We start from the raw sequence: 21,744 nt of genomic DNA, 5'->3' as shown, positions 1-21,744 counted from the left end.
AGCTTAAAAAAAGTGTGACCAATGTAGTTGACGTTTGTGCATCTGCCCTAAGATTGCTAACAAAATGTAGTGATGTGAAACTTGATAATAATATAATGTGATGTATATTCTTAAGAATGCTCTACATTAATGAGTGCGTAACGGCATTCCAATATTGCTAAAACTCGCTGAAGCATTTGCCAAACGCTACAAAACTATGAGGTAAGCGCCCAGCACAATTCCAATGACGACTGTTGTGATGACTAATCGATTGCGTTTGTAGTTGTCACTACGCGGAGTCGGAGTCTTCGCAGTCCGAGAGCAAAATGGACATCTCCGAGACGCCAACGGACTCCACAGGCGTTTCACCGCTGGCCGATGAGCAGGCCAACGATGCCACCATGCCAAATAAAATCGAGGATGAGCGAGAGAATATCGAAAACAAGAACTCATCAACGCTTGATAATCGCATAATACGTCCGGAATTGCTGCCACAACGACAAATAGGTGAACGCATGCTGACGCTGGCCAACAGCCATCCGCTGATGTCGCCCACAAACACGGACTCCGATTCGGAGCCATTTCAGGGCAAGTGCAAGAATTTCCCCGATGTTGTGCCGCGCACAGAGCAGGCAACAACCGAAGCGGTGCGCAATACACTGAATCAACAGAACAATATGCGGGTGAAGCCACAGGATGCCAAGGTGTGTTTGCTTCGCGCCAATAGCCCTGATTTACTGAGCAGCGAGTCGGATGCGGATGTTTCACAGTATTTGGCTGCTGTGGAGTCCAATTTCCAGTCGGTTTCACTGCTGCCCAATGTGAACAATAAAGCGTCGCGCAAAACGAAACGATCGAGTGGTGCAGCGGTTGTCGGGGAGGATATATCCAGTTTGGATTCCATATCAAATCACAGTTTCGACGACGACGAAGACATCGAGCATAATTTGGCCTCGCTGAGTCCATCGAGTTCGCTGATCGATGGCTTGGATGGTGAGGATGATGATGATGACGATGAGTGTGAGGGTCCCGAACTGCTGCCCGACAACGATGACGAGTTGGATGACTTTGGCATGACCACAACGCCAACACCGCATGCAACCGCTGTTGGTTCCGGAGGAGCTGCTTCGTCGGAGCTGCCACAGTATACAGCAGATGAGGAACGACGTGATTCCCGCAATTGGCAAAAGATTACGTTGCCCGATGGACGCACCCGCGAAATCGATATGCGCGTCATTGAGCCCTATAAGCGTGTGCTCTCTCATGGCGGCTATTTGAAAGCCGGCGGACAGAATGCGATTGTCATATTCTGCGCTTGTCACTTGCCGGACAGATCGCGTGCCGATTACAGCTATGTTATGGACAATCTTTTTCTGTATGTAGTCAAGACACTGGAGCAGCTCGTCACTGATGACTATGTGCTTATCTATTTGCATGGCGGCTCCAGTCGACGCAATGTGCCTCCATTTCCATGGCTAAAACGGTAAGAGCTACCATAAGTTATAAGTTAGTAAAACCATTGGTAAATATTGAATTTATAGTTGCTACCAACTGTTGGATCGTCGCTTGCGCAAGAGTCTGAAGCACATGTATTTGGTGCATCCCACATTTTGGATTAAATCCTTGGTCTGGATGGCGCGCCCCTTTGTCAGGTATTTAATTATAATTTAATTAAATTATTTATTCCTTCTATCTAATTCGTATTGTTCTTTCTGAATTAGCACAAAATTCTGGCGCAAGCTCATCTATGTAAAATCTCTGGAGGAACTGGGCCTGCATGTGGTTGTGGAGAAGGCAGCCATACCAGAGAAAGTTAAGCAATACGATGCCAAACGACATTGAGCTGCACAACAGCAGACTCATTGATTGATTTGGCCAACTGCTAGCTCAGGCTTGATTCAATCGCAACGCAAACATTCATACACGCTCGCATTTGTGTTTCTGCATTCCTCGTAAGGTCTATTTGAAACTAGTATAATTAATATGGCTCTCAGTTTTTGTATTTATTTGAACTTTCGCTATGCTTTAATTTAAGATCTCAATCTTTGTGATACTTTATTTTTATTTTGCCTTTCTCAACTCATGTGCTTTTTTTACCCTCTATATGTGCTATGTAATGTAATTGATGGCGTTCAACAACATCGAACAAGTTTTTGATAGCTTTTACTGGCAGCTGTAAAACTCACATAAGTAGTATTACTAACAAATACACCCAACCACACCACACCACACCGCACCACCCATCGTAGTTATAGCAAGCCACTAACGCATTATTATAGGTAATTATATCATGATCATATAGCTTCCGCTGTAGCTCCATTTACATATACATATACATTTACATACATAACTAATCGTACAATCTACAATACATATTCATATACATATACTTTGAGCCTGGTTTTATAACGTTAACAAATATTTAAGCAACAAGAAACCACCAGACTTCCGTACATGTTACCTTCTTTGTCGTAGCAAAATATTATATATATGAAAGAAAAACAAAACAAAAACAAAAACATTACGAAAGAATAACCGCAACTGAATTTAAATTTAAGCAAGTTTATATTTAAAAATGTTTAGCTGAATTTTTGTGTGAAGCTTTTGCATTGATTGCATTGTATACTTAAATCGTTATCAATCAAGAGCACCAAAAAGAAAAAAACAAGAAAAGACCACTGAGATGACCCCATGCCAGTCACAGCTCCTCCTACACAAAACCCATTAGTAGCTGTTTAGCCTGTAAGTGAACTAGTGACCATTGTATTGAAACAACAACAAGAACAAGAACATGAAATAATATTTGATATTTAACTCTACAATCTCACATACACATTAATGAACATATGAACGTAGTTGTGTAACTATAGTTAAGCATGTAACCGATTGATATTAAGGAGCGATCTTTTGTTGGTTTCCTTATTGCTTCAATGATAATAATAAAATGCAAATAACGATTTTTTATTTATTATGCAAAAAAAAAATATATTCTTTTTGAATATTGAAATTATGAATAGCTGCTGTTAACGCAATCCCACAAATTCTCATCCTCATGGAACTGTATTAGCACCAGCTCGTATGTAACTATAGTGCCAGCTACCTGTAAGATCAAAGGTATATATATATTATATGTACTTGATAATATGATTTAAGAACACTCACACTGAGCACCAATTTCCGTGTCAGAGGAAATATCTTCATGCAACTGAGTGCAACCATATCGCTGGTTATCTCCTCGGCAAAGCGCTTTGCCTCCGGACACCACGAATCCTTGGGCACACAGTGCAAATAGCGCAACGATCGTCGGGACTCATCATGTACACCAGCCGCATACAAGGACACGGCCAGTGTGCGTCCAATCAGAAATATAAGCGAGAAGTAAAAGTAGACAGCATCCGCTTTCGAAGGCATCGAGCTGTGGAGCAAAGTGATAAAGTGATCTCCATCTAAAAACAAAACAAAAACAGATATTCAACATACTTGAGACTGCGCAGTAGCTGCACACATATAAAATACAGATTGTTGGAGAAGGAGATCATAGTTATCAACGATATGGCATCGTCCATTTTTTCGCATAATGTGCAAATATTACGATATTGTGTACGCCGCTCCGACCAGTACGAACGAGCCATGTGCTAAGAATATATACATATATAAATAATATATGAAATATAAATAATCCACAACTAAACACACACCATGCCCTTGAACTGGAGCAAATTGTCGTTGAGCTGACGAAATTTGGATGCCAAACCGATGCTTACAATCATCACAAATATATCCATATAGTTCCATATAAAAGTTGAGTAGACATTTTGCAATTTACCCCACAATGCCAGCGGCAAAGAGTAATCCAGCACAAAGAAAATCTCATCGTTGGTTAACAGAAAAAAATTGCGGATGGGATCATCGGTTCGATTGCAAAACGACGCATAACTGATGGCCGAAATAATGCTCAGCAAATGTTCCGCTGTGTGAAGTATATATTTTATAGCATATATTATTAAAGCTTTGAGTTAATTAGCTGCTTACCAAAGGACAACATCATGCCCACAAACATGACCATTTTGATGGAGTGCGCCATGCGTCGCTTTTCCGGCTGCGTCTGATATTGCGGCAGATCCACTTCGGTTCTATGCCAGTCCATCATCAGCTCTGGCCATTTCCGTGCCAAGTTGAGAGCAGTAAGACACACAACTACGATGCTACTCTTGAAGATCAGGGGCCGAATATTATTGATTGTAATCGAACCAACCAACACTTTATAGATGGTCAAGCCCAGATTAACCAGCATGGACGCAACAAACAGGAGGCAGCAGCAGGTGCGCAAATTGCGCCACGCGAAGCTCATGCTACTGGGATGTTTGGCTGTGACACCCCTCACCGGCATCATGGCAAAACATTGGGCTATAAGTAAAACGTTGCCGACTGCCTCATGAAAGCTGCCATTGTACAGGAATTGTTCGCGTCTTTTATAGCAAAGTTCTTCAGATGATCATGAAATTACATGCATTATTATGATCCGTAAATATTTAAAGCGTTTATTGCTTACCCTTTTCCTTCTTCTCGTCACTTTTCAAGCTGTGAACAGACTCTTTAGAGGTTTGTTCAAAACCCTGCTTACGAACACTAAATTATATATGAGCTTATTTTACAGTAGATGTATTCTTATATTAAGATTCCCACCTCTCACAAAACTCATCCAATTTACGCAGTAGTGGCGACTTTTTCAGCTTTCTCCAATGTCGAAATTTACGTTCCAGTTTGGGCAGAAACCTCATTTTAAGACTGCTGGCAAGCCACAACTGTGGCTGTGCCTGTCAGCCCAAAGGCCCAACTTTTTGCTTGCATGTCCTGCTAGCTATTAAAAACACCTGTTGTTTTGCACTAATCTATAATTAAAGTTTCAGTGTGACACACTCTATCTATATGTGTAAAACCACAAATTGTGGTGTATTGCTTACATGGGGCTGGAGAACTCAATGCTCATAGCAATCATTAACTTTATCGGCCTTGTTGGACTGCAGCAAAATCAGTTTAAACTACGAACTTTTGAGCCAAAGTTGGTTATTCATTAATTCATTTTTACTTCCTCGCACGTCATAAATTGACAAGCTTTGCGCTCTGGCGGCGCCTTGTCGTATCACTTGTGGACCCGACCATGTCTGGTGCCCAACTACAATCGTATATTTTCGTTGCGAATTATCAAAGTCAACAAAATGTTTTTTTTTTTTGGGTGGGAGGAGTTTTCTTCTCTTTAATTCCATGTGAATTGCATAGTTTGTTTTTTTTTTGCTTATCTGTTTACAATCTTTGTGCAAATTGCATGGCTACCGTTGACAGCCTCATAAAATATGCAATATGATTATAAGTGGCTGTACTATAAGAAAATGCTCTTAGAGGATCCAAAACAGCGACTACAAATGCTCTTTTGCACCTCAAAGCCACTAATTTGGCTAATTAGCTACAGCTTGTAAGCCATCAGGGTACCAGCCATCTGCAAGGAAGCAATGGCTATAGAATTATATGTGCCATATATTTTGATAAATAATACTCACAGCAAATATCAGACGCCTGGTCAAAAACAAATAACCCTTACCTCCAGGGCAAATGTGTTTCGCTGAATTTCTTCTTTCCAAATTCGCATAGATTGAGTATCAAAATGTTAGTTGAATAAAATAGGCAAGGACTAAACCAACAAAGTTTTATATCCTTGACATCATGAGAACATATATTGTTCACAGGCCTCAAAGCATCAAAGCTTGAGATATGAAAGGTATAAAAATACTGTAAATGTATAAAAATTCTTCAATAAATTTGAGATTCTCAGCTAGACAAAGTCCAACATTTCTGGTTACCTTTCGAGACAGTATAAAAAAAACGGACTGTTTACGCTTGAGCAAAATGCATACGTGCAGGCAATAAATGGACGTGACGGGTTTTGTACAATTGTACGGGTTAGCAGCTAGTTTTTACAATAATCTAAAGATAATTGTAGTCGCCTGTCAAATTGTAATTGTGGCTGCCACCTATCAGGCGCACAAGGGCTGCAAACCCTTGCGGCGATTGGGTTCATCGAATTGCAACAACACGAGCTCGTAGGTAACTATTGTGCCAGCCATCTAAATCGGGGGCGAAAGGAGATTAACTTAAAGAACCATAAGAAGGAAGAGTTATACGCACACCAAAAAGCAGCTTGCGCGTTAGAAAATAGAATTTCTTGCCAGACAAGGCCACTGTTTGTGTGGACATTTGAAAGATGAGCCGTTCCACCTCCACACACCAATTTTTGCTGGACACACGACGCAGCACAGCCAGCGCACTCTTCGATTCATCATTGATGGTAGCAGCTGTGAGAAAGACGCAAGCCGTGCGACACACCAGATACAGCATCGAGTACCAGTAGTATATATAATTGATAGGCCAGCGAAATTTGCTAATGAAAAAGGAATAATGAGAAAACCAGGGGTTTAACTTATTGCCATGAGGACATTGGGTCAGCACTCACTTGAATATGTTCAGCAGCTGAACGCATACAAAGTATAAATTATTTGCACAAGACAACAAAATGATGCTGGACAAGGCATTATCCACGCGCTCCAGCAGCTGACACATGCGTACATAGTGCTCGCGAATCTCTATGAATGTGGACTCCGGTACCCGCTCCTCATTCTGCAGCCTGCGAACACGATCGGAGATTTGCTCGAAGCGATAGGCCAATGCCTTGCTGATCATCATGATAAATAAATCCATATAGTTCCATATAAAAGTACTGGTGCCAGCTACCAGCTATAATAAAAGTTTACCACCAAATTAGTCGAGAATAAAATGACAGTTTTTGTCTTACCAAAATATAGGCACCCACAAACCGATTATAGGACAGCACTTGGAACACATAAGAATAGTTCATTACGATGTAGTTTTCAAAGGACACGCCACCCATTGTACTATTGGGAAACTTTGAGCAGAATTCCGCCTGTCGCGTGTAGCTTATAACCGCAGAGGTTTGATACAAAGCATGCTCAACTGCAAAAGGAACCCAAGTAATTATCAGTCAAGTAGCTATTGTCAAACTGTTACCAATGGAACAGCCTATGATGATTAGAGCGGAAAGTCGCACACGCTGTGAGAGACTTCTTTTGAGTACCTCATAGGGTGGCTTGTTGAAGATCAACTCAACACGTGTCCAGTAGCGTATTAAAGGCGGCCAATGACGCGCCAGATCTATGAATAATATGCAAGCGCATTGCACACAGGTGTAGAACACCAGACCCACTATTGGAGAATAGAAAATGGCATCAATTTTAACACGACTTTGCTTCGAGTGGCTTAAACCAACCAAAGTTCTTCGCTGTGATGCCAATCTTAACCAAAAACTTCATCATGGACAAATTGAGCACCAAACTGGCCGCCATAAAGAGCAATGTTATCAACATTTGCACAGATTTGAAGCGGAACTTCACAAAACGAGGATTTGCTTGCCAGATGGCAGTCAGTGGCATCACAGCAAAACACTGACCCAGCAACATAACTGTTAAACATATAGAAATTGTATAAATAGTCATTGGTTATTTGGTGTTTTACTTACTGGGACTTGCGGCGCGATGGAATATTTCTAGCTGAGCATAGTCCGCTGGTTTATCGTTCCTTATAACATTGAAATCGAAATTCACCTCATCTATTTCCTTGGGTGAGCTATTTTCATGGTCATCCACCTGATTAACCTTTTTGTTCCTGAATATGTGCCGCAATTTCCAACCTGTCTGTCCTTCCATGTCGCTGGTCAGTTGCACACTGAACTGCAGCTGCAGCGACTGCGTCTAAGCTATACTAAATGTTGTCAATGTGTCACAATTACTGGTCACACGCCCAACGAAGGGAAATTACAGGTAGCAGGCGGTGTCGTGGCTAGACAGCTGCCAATGCCGAGTGGCCTGCAAAATTAGCGCTCAGTCAACAAGCGGCAAGCTGCGCGTAATCATTCCTTCAACATTTTGAAGCAACTAAAGTACCAGCGATGAAAGCAACGTGCTGTGATTGATCAGAAATGGCAATGTGCTTTAAATCCTCTGTTGGTCACATTCTGCTGGGTGGTTTTAAAACAATGAGTCAAGCTCCAAAGCTATTCCAGCGCGATATTATCAGTAGTTTAACCGAAGTAGGTTTCAGACTGTATACATAAAAAGAGCAGGATGGGTGTAGCCAAGAAATACCGATCTTTGACGATTTTTAGTAACGATAAATTACTTAGTTTCCCTCAAAAATTGCGATAGATATATGTATGTAGGCTTTTGCGAATTTTATGGAGCGTTATTTGCTTGGAAGTTGCTCCCTTATAACTTACCCAAGCAGGTGGTTATAATATACCAAAAAATATATCACTTTTCTTGTGCAAAAATTATCTTGCACGGACAAATTTCAGCAGAATATATTTACCAAGGTGAAAGACAAAATGCAAGACAACATAAAAATTGCTAATTTCTAACGGGATCGGCCGAAAAGAGAATTGCAAAATCATAAACAGCGGTTGTTGACAGTCCAAAAAATGATAAGCCAAAAAAAAACAACTGTGGGTCAGACGCTGACACATCCATACATAAAGCGTTTACATGTCGCGTGTGTTTGAAGAGAGGCAGACGACACTCATCATATACACATACACACATACTTTTTGAAATAATATACACAATCCCTGAAATAATAGTTTTTTTTTCCAATATTGTATTTTTGCTATAAGTTACATAAATACATAGATTTAAATACAAAAAACATTTGTACATATTTATGCATGCTTGTAAACCAATTTTCATTATCGCTTTGTACTTTTTACCTTAGTTTTTTTTTATCACCCGTGAATTAAAGTTTACGTAATATTATACAAAATCAATCAAATATCAATCTAAACAAACTATTTTTGTCGATTTAATAAAGCTGGTGTGGATAATTCATTAACAGGAATCTGGAACATGTTTTAGAAAATTCTCACAATTTCGATGCTTGACTCTATTTGTGTTTGTTTATTTGTTGCTCTTATCAGATACTCTCCATTTTTCCCATTTAACCGGTAAACATTTGTTATCTTATCGTCAGACTCTCACTTTCGTTGCTAGAAATGTTCTAGCGATTTCGAGAAAATGTACTAAATTATTCAGTTCTAAGCAGAGCTAGAAATTTCGGCAAACATTGCGTCGTGGTCCGCCATCCCGCTCTGTCGCACAGAGGCGCGCAAAAATTCACCACTCAAGCAGCTATAAATAGCTGGAGTATTGCGTCGTGGCAGCAGTTCGATTCGAATATCCGAAGCAGTAACAAATCGTCGCCAATCGTCGACTACAGAGCAAGTGTTCCACAAAACCAGATCTCTTCAAGTAAAAAGCTATTACAAGGAAAATTAAGCAACAATATGGCAAATCTTCCACTGCTGCTGAGCCTCGCCGATGACCTGAACCGGATGATGGTGGTGCCCTTCTACGATGCACCCTACTATTGCCGGCGGCAGCAGCGTAACCCTTACCTGGCATTGACCGGAATGCCCCTGGACCAAATGCACCAGCTGGAGAAACAGGGTGCCGGACTAGTGTCAAACGTGGGCAAGGACGGATTCCAAGTGTGCATGGATGTGGCCCAGTTCAAGCCGAGTGAACTCAATGTCAAAGTGGTGGAAAATTCCATCGTTGTCGAGGGCAAGCACGAGGAACGGGAGGATGATCACGGCTTCATCACACGCCACTTTGTCCGGCGCTATGCTCTGCCCGAGGGCTATGAGGCCGAGAAAGTCGCCTCGACACTATCCTCCGATGGAGTGCTTACCGTCAGTGTGCCAAAGCCGGCGGCCATCGAGGATAAGAGCAGTGAACGCGTCGTTCAAATCCAACAAGTTGGCCCAGCCCATCTCAATGTCAAGGATAATGCCAAGGAGCAACTGGAGCAGGGCGATGACAAGTGAACATAATTTATTCATTTGTAGTGTGCAGAATACATACAAACATTTATTGTTAATCAATTATCAAAGTCAATGTCTGTTTTCATCAAATTTATAAATATATTCTTCAATTAAGCATTCATATAAAAATAAGCATTTAATAGTATTACAGTATTTTAATTTGCATTGCAATTACGTGCCGGAAGAAATAAATAACGAAAACAAAAAAATACTCATTTTTAATTATGGGGTGGGCTGGATAGATAAAATAAATTGCAGATCCATATATACATTTATTTATGTGCGCGTATCATCTTTTTTTGCAGTGTATGCACATGCGCCTTTTTACGCACATACACATACAATTCGTCCGTTTCGAGAATGATATATAAACATTTGCGAAAACACGTACATATTTATGTATACACGAATACATAAGCATAAACAAACATTATCATTTTTATGTTCCTACAAATTTATGCAGAAGCTGAAAAGTTTTCAGTTTATTCAAGTAATTTAACAGCAAATTGAGCATTAAAAATGTTTGCTACTAATACATACATACATTCGAAAGAACCACATACACATGCAATTTTCGGCAAAGGGAGGGATTCATGTACATATGCACACATACACCTTTACATTTTTTTTACATTGAAAAATAAGAGAGTGACAAACAAACCGGTTGCGGCAAACAGAGATAGCGTAAGTTCAATGCACTTCCGAAACGTCAGCCACTGTCCCCCTTTGAATCATTACATGTACTTTAATATTTTAAAACATTGCATTTACAACAGCAGCAATAATGAGATGAAAATTGAGCATTTCAAAATGCATGAGCTTTACTTCTATGCTTCTGTGTGTAATAGAGAGCGAAAGGGAGAGAACGAACATGCAAAACATATTTTGCCGACAGACTCACACATACACATGCATGTACAGGCCACAGAAAGAGCGAGAAACTTCAAGCATGGCCACAGAAAGAGCGAGAATTTTCAAGAGCACAACAGCAACAATTGTTGATTTAACTGCCAATGCTTCTGTGTGTGTGTCAACTTGGCGTTGGTATAAAAAGCCCGCTACGTCAACCTCTCCTCTACATTTGTATTCGAACCGTTGCACGAAATACGACTGCTGCGCAGAAGTAAGCAAAAAGTCGAAGAAAAAAGAGCAAAAGAAAAATTTTAAATTTAAATACAAAGAAAGAATAAAGCAAAAAAAATGTCGATTGTTCCACTGCTGAGTTTGGCACGCGATCTCGAAAGTGCTTACAACGACTGGGATCATTTGTTGGACGATGACTTCGGATATGGAGTACACGCTCACGAACTGTTCCATCGTTCACCGCGTCCTTTGATGCCACACCAGCTGCAACTGCATCGTCGCCGCTCTCATTTCAATCCCTACGACCGCCATCATCATCATCCGCTGGCGTTGCGTCGTCGTGGCTCCTCTGGCGGCGGTCAAAATGCTCTGCTGCCCGTGATTGGCAAGGATGGTTTCCAGGTGTGCATGGATGTGGCCCAATTCAAGCCGAGCGAACTGTCTGTCAAAGTGGTGGACAAAACCGTCATTGTCGAGGGCAAACACGAGGAGCGGGAGGATGGACACGGCTTGATTCAGCGTCATTTTGTGCGTAAATATACCTTACCCAAGGACTACAATGCCAACGATGTCGTCTCGACGGTCTCCTCGGATGGGGTGCTCACGTTGAAGGCGCCTCCGCCACCCAACAAGGAGCAGGCCAAGCAGGAACGCATCGTCCAAATTCAACAAACTGGACCGGCTCACTTAAACGTCAAGGCGCCAGAGGGCGCCACCAACGCCAAAGACAAAGGCGAAAATGGCGCAACTGAGAAAATGGAGACCGGCAAATAGAACAGCGACAACGAATATGCATAGAGGAGAGAACGATTGAAAACGAAGTGTGCCACGCTGTTCGGAGAGTGCAAGACTAAAAAGAAACTCGGACACACGCATGCATACATTAACACATACACATCACACTAACACTAGCATTAAGACATTTATAACTGGCATTTTATTAATGTTCAATTTCCAGTTCCTGTGCACTTTAAAACTACAGTCCATCCATGTAAATTCACTTAATTTCATTCAAGATTAAGAACAGCGGGTGCACTTCATTGTATCATCGTATTTATATTTGTTTCAATTGCTAAGATCGAATAAAGATAAAGATAAACATAAATAAATACCTATTTTCATCCGAATTTTACTGGCCATTTTCATTTGAATGAATTGTGAGAAATAAGTGTACATCAATTCATAGGTATGTGTGCAAGAATTATTATTATGTGTATGTATGTTTGTACAAGTTTAACTTTTTTCTGTAGTTCAGTTTTTTTCCACAAGCGCCAATTAAAAGATAAATAGAAATATGTACTCCAATAAGAGTTACTAAAGTGCGTTTGTATTTGGTTACTGCCACATAGAAACGTCTGCCGCTCTTTTACGTTTTCTTTTTCGCACTGCTTCGCTGTGTCGCACGTAGGCACCCAAATACTCACACACACAACACAAGTAGTCGTCAGTCAGCTATGAAAGACATTTGCCTACAGCAGACAATGTTCAATTTTATTAACAGAATTTGTCGAGTGAGCATCATAACTGTGGAAGCAATTACCAATTCAATTGGAATCATTTTTTCGAAATTATACTGGGTCAACATAGGCTTGACCAAGTGGTAATCATGACAATAATTTCGATTTGTCCATCTGCAAGAGCAGGAATCTTTGCATGGCTCCACTTTGTGCAGAAATATACCTTGCCCAAGAAATACGATGACAACATTGTCATCTCAACTGAGTACTTCGATGGAGTGCTTACTCTGAACGCGCCTCTACCGCCTAACAAGGAGCAGCTCAAGCAGTAACACATCGAGAATTTTCAACAAATTGACACTGTTCGCTTGAGCATCAATGCTACAGATGGCGCCAGCAATGTCTAAGACTAGGCGAGAGTGAGGCCACTATAAAGTCAGACAGGCGAATAATTGCGCTGCTGAGAATACGAACACTGCAAAAACAAAATGGAATAATAATAAATAAGTAAATAAGCTTAAAAACTGCACATTAAACATTAAACACATTACTATATGATTCGAAAGCCATATCCATATTCATATTTGTATTTCCGTTGTATGAAAACAAATTGTATTTTATAATTAGCAAAAGGCCGTTAAATGAAAACGAATCAAAAAACTAAATATTTGTAGAATTTTGTAATTTATCTTATTTATTTTATGGAGCAATATGCCGACATTCATTTGTTTCTATCAGTTTATTGCGCATTAAAGACTTCGACAAGCATTTTACGTAGTATTTAAAATGAATTGAAATTTTCGTTACAACATGGTCAAAATGGCCAAAAATAGTTCACCTTGAAATTTATATTGAATATACCCTGTTTGTGTTGCTGTTGCATGGCCAGGGCTATGCAGAAAAGCAGGGTACGCAGTAGCCAAAGGTTTATACTGGGACTCTATTTCCAGGGCAGGGCCAATTTGCCTGTTTCGTGGACGCGCACCAAACGCTCGCTGGGACTGTAGTATTTGGTGGGTGGCGGTGGCGGTGCCTTAATAGTCAGGATGCCATCCGAGGATATGTCGGAGATGACCTCGTTGGCATTGTAGCCACGGGGCAGCAGATATTTGCGCACAAAATGTCGCTCCACATAGCCATTGGCGCCCTCGTTGCGTTTGTTGTGATTGCCCTCGACAGTGATATAATCATCGGTGGTCTTCACCACAATCTCAGAGGGTCGAAACTGGCGCACATCAATGTCGATGCGGAAACCCTTCTCGTCCGCATGCACACGCTCGCCGGTATAGTAATTGTCCCAGTGCATGGGATGTGTCCACTCTTGCGGTGTAGCTTGGATTAACTGATTGCGCACCCGTCGCGTCACTAGGTCATCTAAGGGACGCAAATAGTCGGTGCTGCCCATTCGGGGCCACCAGGCACGCGGGTCGTCCCACAGATACGGATACAGTGGGGGATAGTCATATGGTTGTGGCTGGTAGAGCGGACGCGGACGATCCAATTCGCGGGAAAGATCACGATATGTGGTTGTCGGCACCAGCGCCATCTCGCGTCTGAAATTCCTATAAAGCTCGTCAACATCGCTCGCAGCGCTTTTATAGACAACGTCAACGACGATGACAAAAACGACGATCAAACTGGCCTCGTATCCGAGTCGGAGGCTGCGCCGGATGCGGATGGGCAATGGGCGGATTGGTGGATGAATCATTAGCGCGATGCGCGAAGGTTAACAAACAAGACACAAGCGTGTCGTCCAACGCCAAATGTGCAATATTATTTGGATGCGAATCAAATTTGAACGTCATCAAGGAAAGTGTAGAGCAAAGCAAGGGGATCAGAGTACAGAGGGGTAGGGAATAAGTGCAAGTGCAAGTGAGCTGCTGCCAAATAATAAAACACTTTGCTTTTGTTTATGTTTATGGTTTATTTATTGAGTGCCATTTTAGCTAAATTAAAAAAATACATACATGAATACAACCATTTAAAAAATAAGTAGAAAAACATGACTGTATTTTTTATGTCTTGAAAAAATAAAAAAAATATATACATATAGTGTATAACTGTTAAGATAGGACTGTTGGTATTTTTGTAGTGTTTTCTTATGTAAAAAAATATTTTAATTGACTTTTATTTTTATTCTTATTTTTCTACTATTAAGTGGAGTTCTTAAAACTAGTTAAAATAAAATTGTAAACTATTTTGGGAAAAAGTAGAAAAACAGGGTTGTTTGTATATTTTGTAGTACTGGATAATTTTAAACATTGCTTACAATAAGCGGATTAATATCATAATACGAATGGTTTGATTTTCTGTATTTTCTTTATATATACATATATATTTACTGTATATCTTTAGTTATATTAAAAAAAAGAATAACATTAACAGAACATGTAGGCTCTAATGACTATTTAAAAAAATAAAAATAGTTCTGTTGATATTATTTGTAGTGCTGGCAAATTTTAACAGATCATTATTGCTAAATTAATTTAATTTATATATAGGCGGAAATCTAAGCCAATCATTTATTAATTCTTAATAAGGAACATCTAATCTTTGTCGGGCTTTATTGCTGTTTCCTTTTGCTCCTCTGCCGCTGCATCCAGTGGCAGATTCGGTTTGACATTTAGTTCCGCTGGGCCAGTTTGCTGTATGGGCACTAGACGTTCCTTCAGCGCTTCGTCAACAGCTGGTGGATTGGGCACATTGATAGTAAGCACCCCATCGCTGCTCAAGCTGGATGTGGTCATGTCCGGCTCGTAGCCCTCGGGCAGAGCAAAGCGGCGCAGAAAGTGACGAGAAGTGTAGGAGCCCTGATCATCTTCCTGCTGCTCCGATTTACCCTCAACAATGACGCTGTTGTTCACCAGTTTGACAGTCAGTTCGTTGGGCTTGAATTCACTGACATCCATGCTGACCTGGTAGCCCTGTTTCCCAATGCTTGCTGCTTGCGCCAAATATTGCTCCTGCTGGCGTTCAAGCTGTTGCCATTGGCGGGGCAACGTTAGAGCCGGCCACATGAACGGTTCGTGGTAGATGGCCTGAAACGGGGATACGCTCGGCATCCTTGTCAGCCTCTCGGCCATCCGCAAAAACAATGGCAACGACCGCATTATGTTATTATTTTGCTCCGAGAAAACTCTTCTCGCTTTGCTTCACTGTGTTGAACTGTTAAGAGTGCGCTGCAGTCTCTGCTATTTATACGGCATGTTAAAGCTGTCGAGAACATTCCGGCTCTCTCTCGACCGCTTCAAACTGTTAACAAAATGTTAGGGCAACTGCACAGCATTTTATTGATTTTTGTTTATTTATGGTGACTTTAAGTTTGTACATTAATAAATTCGGGCAGCTGTTCGTCATTTTAGGTTTATTAATGGTGAATTTAAGTTTGAACTTTGTAGAACTTTCCGGCACTCTCTCGACCGCTAAACATAACGTTAACATAATTCCGACAGTTCCACAACATATTGTGGTGAATTTAAGCTTGTATGTTAATAAATTCACATTTCGTTAAGGCGGGTCAGTAATGTCACCACGGCTGACGAATGTGGTTCAAATGTACCAACTGAGGTACTTTGGTTGGTAAAAAACAAACCTCCAATGAAAGTGTAATAATAAAATAAAATATAATGAGTTTCATCGGCATTAAAACTTATAACATTCAAATACTGCTAATAGGGTATATTTGCGCGGGCTGTTCAATTTGCTTCTTAGTTGCTATTGGTTCGAGATTAAAATCAAATTTGAGTGAATTAAATTTATTCTCTCTTCATGCATTTATTGGCGAGATTAAAAAGCAATAGCAACAGCAACAATGATAACCTTAATCAGACGCATGCACATTATAAACCTAACGCAGTTTGACTCTGATTGCGAATCGAAATTTAATTTGCAGTTGTTTTTCATTGTTGATTCTTTGTGCTAAAAAAAAAACGCTAACGATAATGTCGCCGGCTTATCAGTAATTAACTGTTTAATATTGAGCATCTTCTTTCTCCAGACGTAAGTATGTACTTCTGTAAAATGTGCGAAATTCGAACTGTTAAAAATAAGTTAGCAGTGCGCGCTTAGCAGACAAGTGAATCAGCTGTTTTCCGTCTGTTCTACTAAAGTCTGGCAACGCCATTAACACTGAAAGCAAATGAAAAAGCTCAATTACCTGCAAAAATGTATAAATATTTAATTAAAAATGAAAATTAATAAAATGAACAGCTAATTTTATGGTATACATTTAAATTATTAGCTCTTCTTCTTGCTTCGGCATACCCAAGAAGACTACAGCTGCCTGGCAACGCTGTGGCATTTGGCAGCGCTGTGTCGTCACAACAAATCGTATTTTGTGGTAGTTGCTGCCCGGCAAGTGTCAGATTGGCAGGTTTATTTCTTTTGCTCTTGCTTACGCAAAAAGGCGCCGCGTAGCATGCTGATTAATTGACAACAGAGCAAGTGAAGCAAACTCAAAATCATTAAATAAAACATTAATCGATTGAGTTGAACAATTAATAAATACAATAAGCGACATTTTCGGCTAAAATAGCAACCAAAATACAGCGTCTTTGAGCATCTCATAAACTTTGGAACGAATGTTGCGCAATTCGTTGCTCTGCCCGCGTGCTCAATACTCAATAACAACATTATCACCAGCAGCAGCAGAAGCAGCAGCAGCAGAAGTAGCAGCAGCAGTAGCAGCAGCAGAAGTAGCAGCAGTAGCACAGCAACAATCACGCCATCGAACAAACACTGATTATTGAAATCGCCGCAACACAAACAAACAACATGAAAAAACGTTCCAATTCACGAGGCACGCCAACCGCAGGCGATGCCGAGGAGGAACAGGAGCGCACTGGTGACTCCAACATCGCATCCGCAAAGTACAAATCGGGGGCAGCGAGTGCACCAGCAACGCCAACGAAACACAGCGACAATAGCAACAACCGGCGCAAAGAGGAAATCGCAAAGACTTTCGTAATTGTCAACGAGCGGCCAGTGGATGACATTTCCTTGGATTTCTTCTACAAGCCGCACACAATCACCTTGCTGGCCGTTTCCATACTCTGCGGAATGTATTTCGCCTTCGTCAGGTATTTGGAATATATAGATGTATGTGTGTGGAAGAGATTAGTGCGCCAGTAGCGTACGGACACGTATCGATCTTTCTATTTTGGTTTGTTAATGTGCCATTTGCATTAACTTGGTCAAGACGACCGATGAAATAAGTGAAGCAATTGTTGTTCTCTTTTTTGCGACACTTGTCAATCAACCTTGGCTGGCTGTCATGATTAGAACATAGTATAGAGATGACCGCGTGACAAAACAAAATCAATTCAAATTATATACAATATTTAGTAGGCGCAGAAAATGAATCTATTATCATCTATGTGCTCAGTAATGATTTATGTTGCCTAACGTTATATTTTTAAATGTTTTCCAAATGAAAACTGTCGTGATTAGAATAGAGATCAGAACGAGACAAAACAAATGCAAATTCCAATAAGTCCACTAATCTTTACGTGGTCCTCAAATATATTTCGTCATTAAATGCTGACTAAGCATATCAAATTAATCCATTGTCATAGATATAATCAGATAGTAGATCGATTGGTATACAAGAATTTCAATGAGCTTTTAACAGTAAAAATTGGCAAGTAATTTTCTATGGTGCCTAGCTTAATTCCTTGAGCGATTTTGAATTGAGAACTGTCTTGATTGTAGAACATAGAGACCAAAATAATAATAATTCCAATACGACAGCAAAGAGCTGTACGATTTGCTCGAATTTCTGTGAACTACTCAATGTAGATCGAATTTCTGTGACATTTCTGCCTGTCAAATGTAATTTATTTTAATATATAACATACAATAATCATCCTTAGTTGAATTGTCGTGCCTTTTGTGCATCGTGACCGATCGGAACTGATCGTGTCTACATCTATGATCACATCTCTGCCAAATGTGTCAGAGGGGGCCAAAAAAAAAACGAATCTCGTGTTTTAAGTGTGTACGAAAGGTCATCGACTCTGTGGCGCAATCCGTTCCAAAGTTCGTCGGCACTGATACTGATTAGCTAACCAAATGGAAAACATTACAACGCCAAGAAGAATAATTGATTTGACGACACTTTACTATTTCAATTATAGAAACGAGGCGAATTTGGATGATAATCTGTGGGCGGGACTGTTATGCATAGTCTTCTTCTTTCTGATCGTTTCGGTTATCGCCTTTCCAAATGGACCATTCACCCGACCGCATCCGGCAGTTTGGCGCATCCTGTTTGGCTGTTCCGTATTGTATTTGCTCCTGCTGCAGTTCCTCATGTTCCAAAACTATTCAACCATACGTAGCATGTTCTATTGGCTCGATCCGAAGCTAAGGAACTTTCACATAGACATGGAGAAGGTAAATCTGACAAAATAAGTATGCATTTATAGCTGCCCAATCAATCATTAAATTAAATCTCTGATTTTGACAGGAATACGGTGTGAATTGTTCGGACATTAGCTGGGATCGGGTCAAGGGTCATTTGGATGTGTTCGCCTGGGGCCATTTTCTGGGCTGGGCCTTCAAGGCAATACTTATACGCCACATGGGCATCCTTTGGGCCATCTCAGTGATGTGGGAAATAACGGAGATCACATTTGCCCATCTGTTGCCCAATTTCATTGAGTGCTGGTGGGACGCCCTCATCCTCGATGTGATCATCTGCAATGGCCTCGGTATTTGGGTGGGCCTCAAGATCTGCCAGATACTCGAGATGCGTGAATACAAATGGGCCAGCATTAAGGATATCTCAACAACGACGGGCAAAATCAAGCGTGCCATGCTACAATTTACGCCCGAGAGTTGGTCAGCGATCCGTTGGCTGGATCCCAAATCGACGGCCATGCGTTTCGCAGCCGTCATCCAATTGGTCATATTCTGGCAGGTCACCGAACTGAACACGTTCTTCTTGAAGCACATTTTCGAGATGCCGCCCGATCATTTCATTGTCATTGGTCGTCTAATATTCATTGGTCTGTTTGTGGCGCCCTCAGTTAGGCAAGTATTTTATATATTTTGTTTTTGCTGATTGCTTACTAATTTCATGCGAATCTCTTTTGTTTAGGCAATATTATGTATATGTGACCGATACGCGCTGCAAACGCGTCGGCACCCAATGTTGGGTTTACGGCGCCATTATGGTCTCCGAAGCCATCCTTTGCATTAAGAATGGCAAGGAGTTGTTTGAGCGCACGCAAGCCATCAACATTGTGATCTGGCTGACCATACAGGTGTTAATATCGGTGTCCTTCGTCTACGTGGCCGTCTACTGGCAGGTAAAACCAAATAAAAAACCAAATCTAATTTATATCTGCTAATATTTTCTATACTTTCGATAGCAACTTAAGCGGAAGGACGATGTTTCACCCACACCCACGCAAAATAAACGACAATTGGACAGTGCGCAGAATACACCAACAAAAGGTATATCGATCAGTATTTAACCAATTGACACATGTGTTGCACTCTTCATTTTCTTTTTTTCTTTTTGTTCTCATTATGCTGTGAAAGTTGTTGCAACTTTAACTCACTTTCATTCTCATTTTAATGTGTGTTTTCTTTCCGCTCTCTTTGGAACTGCATTCTTGCGTGCCTAAGCACATGTGCCACAAAGTATTTCCACTGATGGGCCTAGCACAGCGCACTACGATATTAAAATTAAAATTGTTTAACTAATTATTTGTTTGATTAATGTGACTGTTTTCGATTTTCTAGGTAATGTGTCGCCAACAAAAGAGAAGAAATTCGAATGAGGCCATGTTTTAGTAAGCCAAAAAGAAATACCTAAACTATAAACACAAAATCAAATAAAGGGGGCGTTTCTATTAAAAAACAAAAACAAAAATATGTACATACACTTTATGCAAAAACTGTACTGATTAAATTAAATTTATATATTGTATGTATTGTATGTGTATAAATGATATTAAAAACCAACGAAAATTTGTTAATAAGCAATCGTGTGTAGCAAAAAAACAAATGAAAAGAGAAAGACATCTAAGCTCTAAAACTAGATTAGTACATTTTTTAATAATTGCCCATTTAAGAAACTTAAGAGCTACATAAGTAAATCATTAATAATACATACTATTACATTGATAGCATTACAATTTCATCAACTGAATATACATATATATTTATATATATAACTAAAAAGTTCTGTACAAAAACAAAACACACTAGCTAAACCTCAAAGCATGCGGAAACTGTGTTTCTGACCGCATCTCGTGCATAGGGTATGTAAGAGAGCGAATACCAAGTCATGGCCAGGCTTTGTATGATTATGAATATAAGTGTGAGGCCGGCTTTTTTTAACTATAAAAATAAAACAAAACAAAACAGACCAGATCAGTTTTCAAAAAATAAAGATGATACAAAAAACAAAAAAAATAAATAAAAAACGAATTGAAAAGTTCTAAATAAATGGAATATACTTTACCACAATGGCGGAGACAAAAGTCATCACAATGGCAACAATTACAATGCTGGTGGCAATCAGACGCGTTTCGGCAAACATCTTCTTCACCTGCTTCAAAGGGCCCATAAGGAAGCACGTACTGCAAATGATGTCAATTAGCAATTCGCACCTTCTGCTCAAGTTAAATCTTTGGTTTGTCAACTCAACTCACCTGGCCATCGATACAAGATTGCCCAGCGTGTAGAAAACGGCAAAGACGACAATGCCGCGATGCAAAAAGAGCGCAATTGAGCCCAGAAATGAGAGCAATATGCCAAGCACAAAGCAAATACAAAATGCCTTGATTCGGGTGCTCCAGCTTAATGTTGACATATCATTAATCTGCAGTTAATAAAAACAACAACATTAATAACAAAAGTTGATAAGGCGTTGAGTCACAGATCAGACTTACGATCAGCAGGGGGTGAGCGCGTGGGGGATGGGAAGAGAAAGGGAGTGGGCATGCCAGTTTACAGTTTCAGTCCGCAGAAGCGAAACTAACCGCTTAATAATATTATGGGTTAAATTGTGGTTTTACCTGGGTAATAATGCTGCTCTCTTCCTCCGGTGTGGTGTCATTGCCACTTAAAACACGGCGTAGTTTGTCCATTGGTGCAAGTTATTTAATTTCTACGTTCTATGTGTATAAAGGTAATTGCCCAAAACCAATTAATGCTCTTTATTTTATGAAGTTTACCTATCAAAAGAATACAATAAGAAAAACACAAGATCGGAATGTCTACTAGTGCTGTTACATTATGCGATAGTATCGATATTCAAAGAGTGTTTGA

General features: G+C 40.3%; 9 protein-coding genes across 9 annotated transcripts; 4 read left to right on the top strand and 5 right to left on the bottom strand.

Moving 5' to 3' along the window:
• LOC6556438 (protein prune homolog 2) lies at positions 1 to 2,963 on the top strand. The gene is made up of 4 exons (XM_001985301.3): positions 1 to 201; positions 263 to 1,462; positions 1,521 to 1,631; positions 1,701 to 2,963. The coding sequence occupies exons 1-4, from the start codon at positions 197 to 199 to the stop codon at positions 1,819 to 1,821; spliced, it is 1,437 nt and encodes a 478-aa protein (XP_001985337.1). The 5' UTR covers positions 1 to 196; the 3' UTR covers positions 1,822 to 2,963.
• Positions 2,964 to 2,986: 23 nt separating this feature from the next.
• LOC6556436 (gustatory receptor for sugar taste 64f) lies at positions 2,987 to 4,802 on the bottom strand. Its single transcript, XM_001985302.3, has 7 exons — positions 4,666 to 4,802; positions 4,532 to 4,608; positions 4,012 to 4,464; positions 3,678 to 3,949; positions 3,460 to 3,614; positions 3,142 to 3,394; positions 2,987 to 3,079 (listed from the first exon to the last, which is right to left on the bottom strand). Exons 1-7 carry the CDS (start codon positions 4,758 to 4,760, stop codon positions 2,987 to 2,989), a joined length of 1,398 nt encoding a protein of 465 aa, XP_001985338.1. The 5' UTR covers positions 4,761 to 4,802.
• A 1,200-nt stretch (positions 4,803 to 6,002) lies between these two features.
• On the bottom strand, positions 6,003 to 8,338 carry LOC6556434 (gustatory receptor for sugar taste 64a). The gene is made up of 8 exons (XM_043215581.1): positions 8,324 to 8,338; positions 7,568 to 8,010; positions 7,319 to 7,510; positions 7,060 to 7,254; positions 6,827 to 7,005; positions 6,488 to 6,768; positions 6,163 to 6,415; positions 6,003 to 6,101 (listed from the first exon to the last, which is right to left on the bottom strand). The coding sequence occupies exons 2-8, from the start codon at positions 7,752 to 7,754 to the stop codon at positions 6,012 to 6,014; spliced, it is 1,377 nt and encodes a 458-aa protein (XP_043071516.1). The 5' UTR covers positions 7,755 to 8,010; positions 8,324 to 8,338; the 3' UTR covers positions 6,003 to 6,011.
• Positions 8,339 to 9,174: 836 nt separating this feature from the next.
• LOC6556430 (heat shock protein 23) lies at positions 9,175 to 10,127 on the top strand. The gene has a single exon (XM_001985304.2). The coding sequence runs from the start codon at positions 9,383 to 9,385 to the stop codon at positions 9,923 to 9,925; it is 543 nt and encodes a 180-aa protein (XP_001985340.1). The 5' UTR covers positions 9,175 to 9,382; the 3' UTR covers positions 9,926 to 10,127.
• Positions 10,128 to 11,017: 890 nt separating this feature from the next.
• On the top strand, positions 11,018 to 12,120 carry LOC6556426 (heat shock protein 27). The gene has a single exon (XM_001985305.2). It carries the CDS (start codon positions 11,123 to 11,125, stop codon positions 11,777 to 11,779), a length of 657 nt encoding a protein of 218 aa, XP_001985341.1. The 5' UTR covers positions 11,018 to 11,122; the 3' UTR covers positions 11,780 to 12,120.
• A 1,009-nt stretch (positions 12,121 to 13,129) lies between these two features.
• LOC6556423 (heat shock protein 27) lies at positions 13,130 to 14,028 on the bottom strand. Its single transcript, XM_001985306.2, has one exon. It carries the CDS (start codon positions 14,006 to 14,008, stop codon positions 13,403 to 13,405), a length of 606 nt encoding a protein of 201 aa, XP_001985342.1. The 5' UTR covers positions 14,009 to 14,028; the 3' UTR covers positions 13,130 to 13,402.
• Positions 14,029 to 14,883: 855 nt separating this feature from the next.
• LOC6556421 (heat shock protein 22) lies at positions 14,884 to 15,628 on the bottom strand. Its single transcript, XM_001985307.2, has one exon. It carries the CDS (start codon positions 15,570 to 15,572, stop codon positions 15,009 to 15,011), a length of 564 nt encoding a protein of 187 aa, XP_001985343.2. The 5' UTR covers positions 15,573 to 15,628; the 3' UTR covers positions 14,884 to 15,008.
• Positions 15,629 to 16,805: 1,177 nt separating this feature from the next.
• Positions 16,806 to 20,837, top strand: LOC6556419 (phosphatidylserine synthase). The gene is made up of 6 exons (XM_001985308.3): positions 16,806 to 17,540; positions 18,597 to 18,855; positions 18,929 to 19,494; positions 19,562 to 19,772; positions 19,836 to 19,920; positions 20,212 to 20,837. Exons 1-6 carry the CDS (start codon positions 17,236 to 17,238, stop codon positions 20,247 to 20,249), a joined length of 1,464 nt encoding a protein of 487 aa, XP_001985344.1. The 5' UTR covers positions 16,806 to 17,235; the 3' UTR covers positions 20,250 to 20,837.
• LOC6556416 (vesicle transport protein SFT2A) lies at positions 20,670 to 21,721 on the bottom strand. Its single transcript, XM_001985309.3, has 4 exons — positions 21,492 to 21,721; positions 21,126 to 21,295; positions 20,936 to 21,053; positions 20,670 to 20,811 (listed from the first exon to the last, which is right to left on the bottom strand). The coding sequence occupies exons 1-4, from the start codon at positions 21,561 to 21,563 to the stop codon at positions 20,680 to 20,682; spliced, it is 492 nt and encodes a 163-aa protein (XP_001985345.1). The 5' UTR covers positions 21,564 to 21,721; the 3' UTR covers positions 20,670 to 20,679.
• Between the last annotated feature and the right edge of the window lie 23 nt (positions 21,722 to 21,744).

The sequence above is a fragment of the Drosophila grimshawi genome, unplaced genomic scaffold, assembly GCF_018153295.1.
Source record: "Drosophila grimshawi isolate 15287-2541.00 unplaced genomic scaffold, ASM1815329v1 contig_44, whole genome shotgun sequence".
NCBI classification, from domain to species: Eukaryota; Metazoa; Arthropoda; class Insecta; order Diptera; family Drosophilidae; genus Drosophila; species Drosophila grimshawi.
Note: the sequence above shows the minus strand (reverse complement) of the source record. Positions and strands in the feature narration are given on the sequence as shown.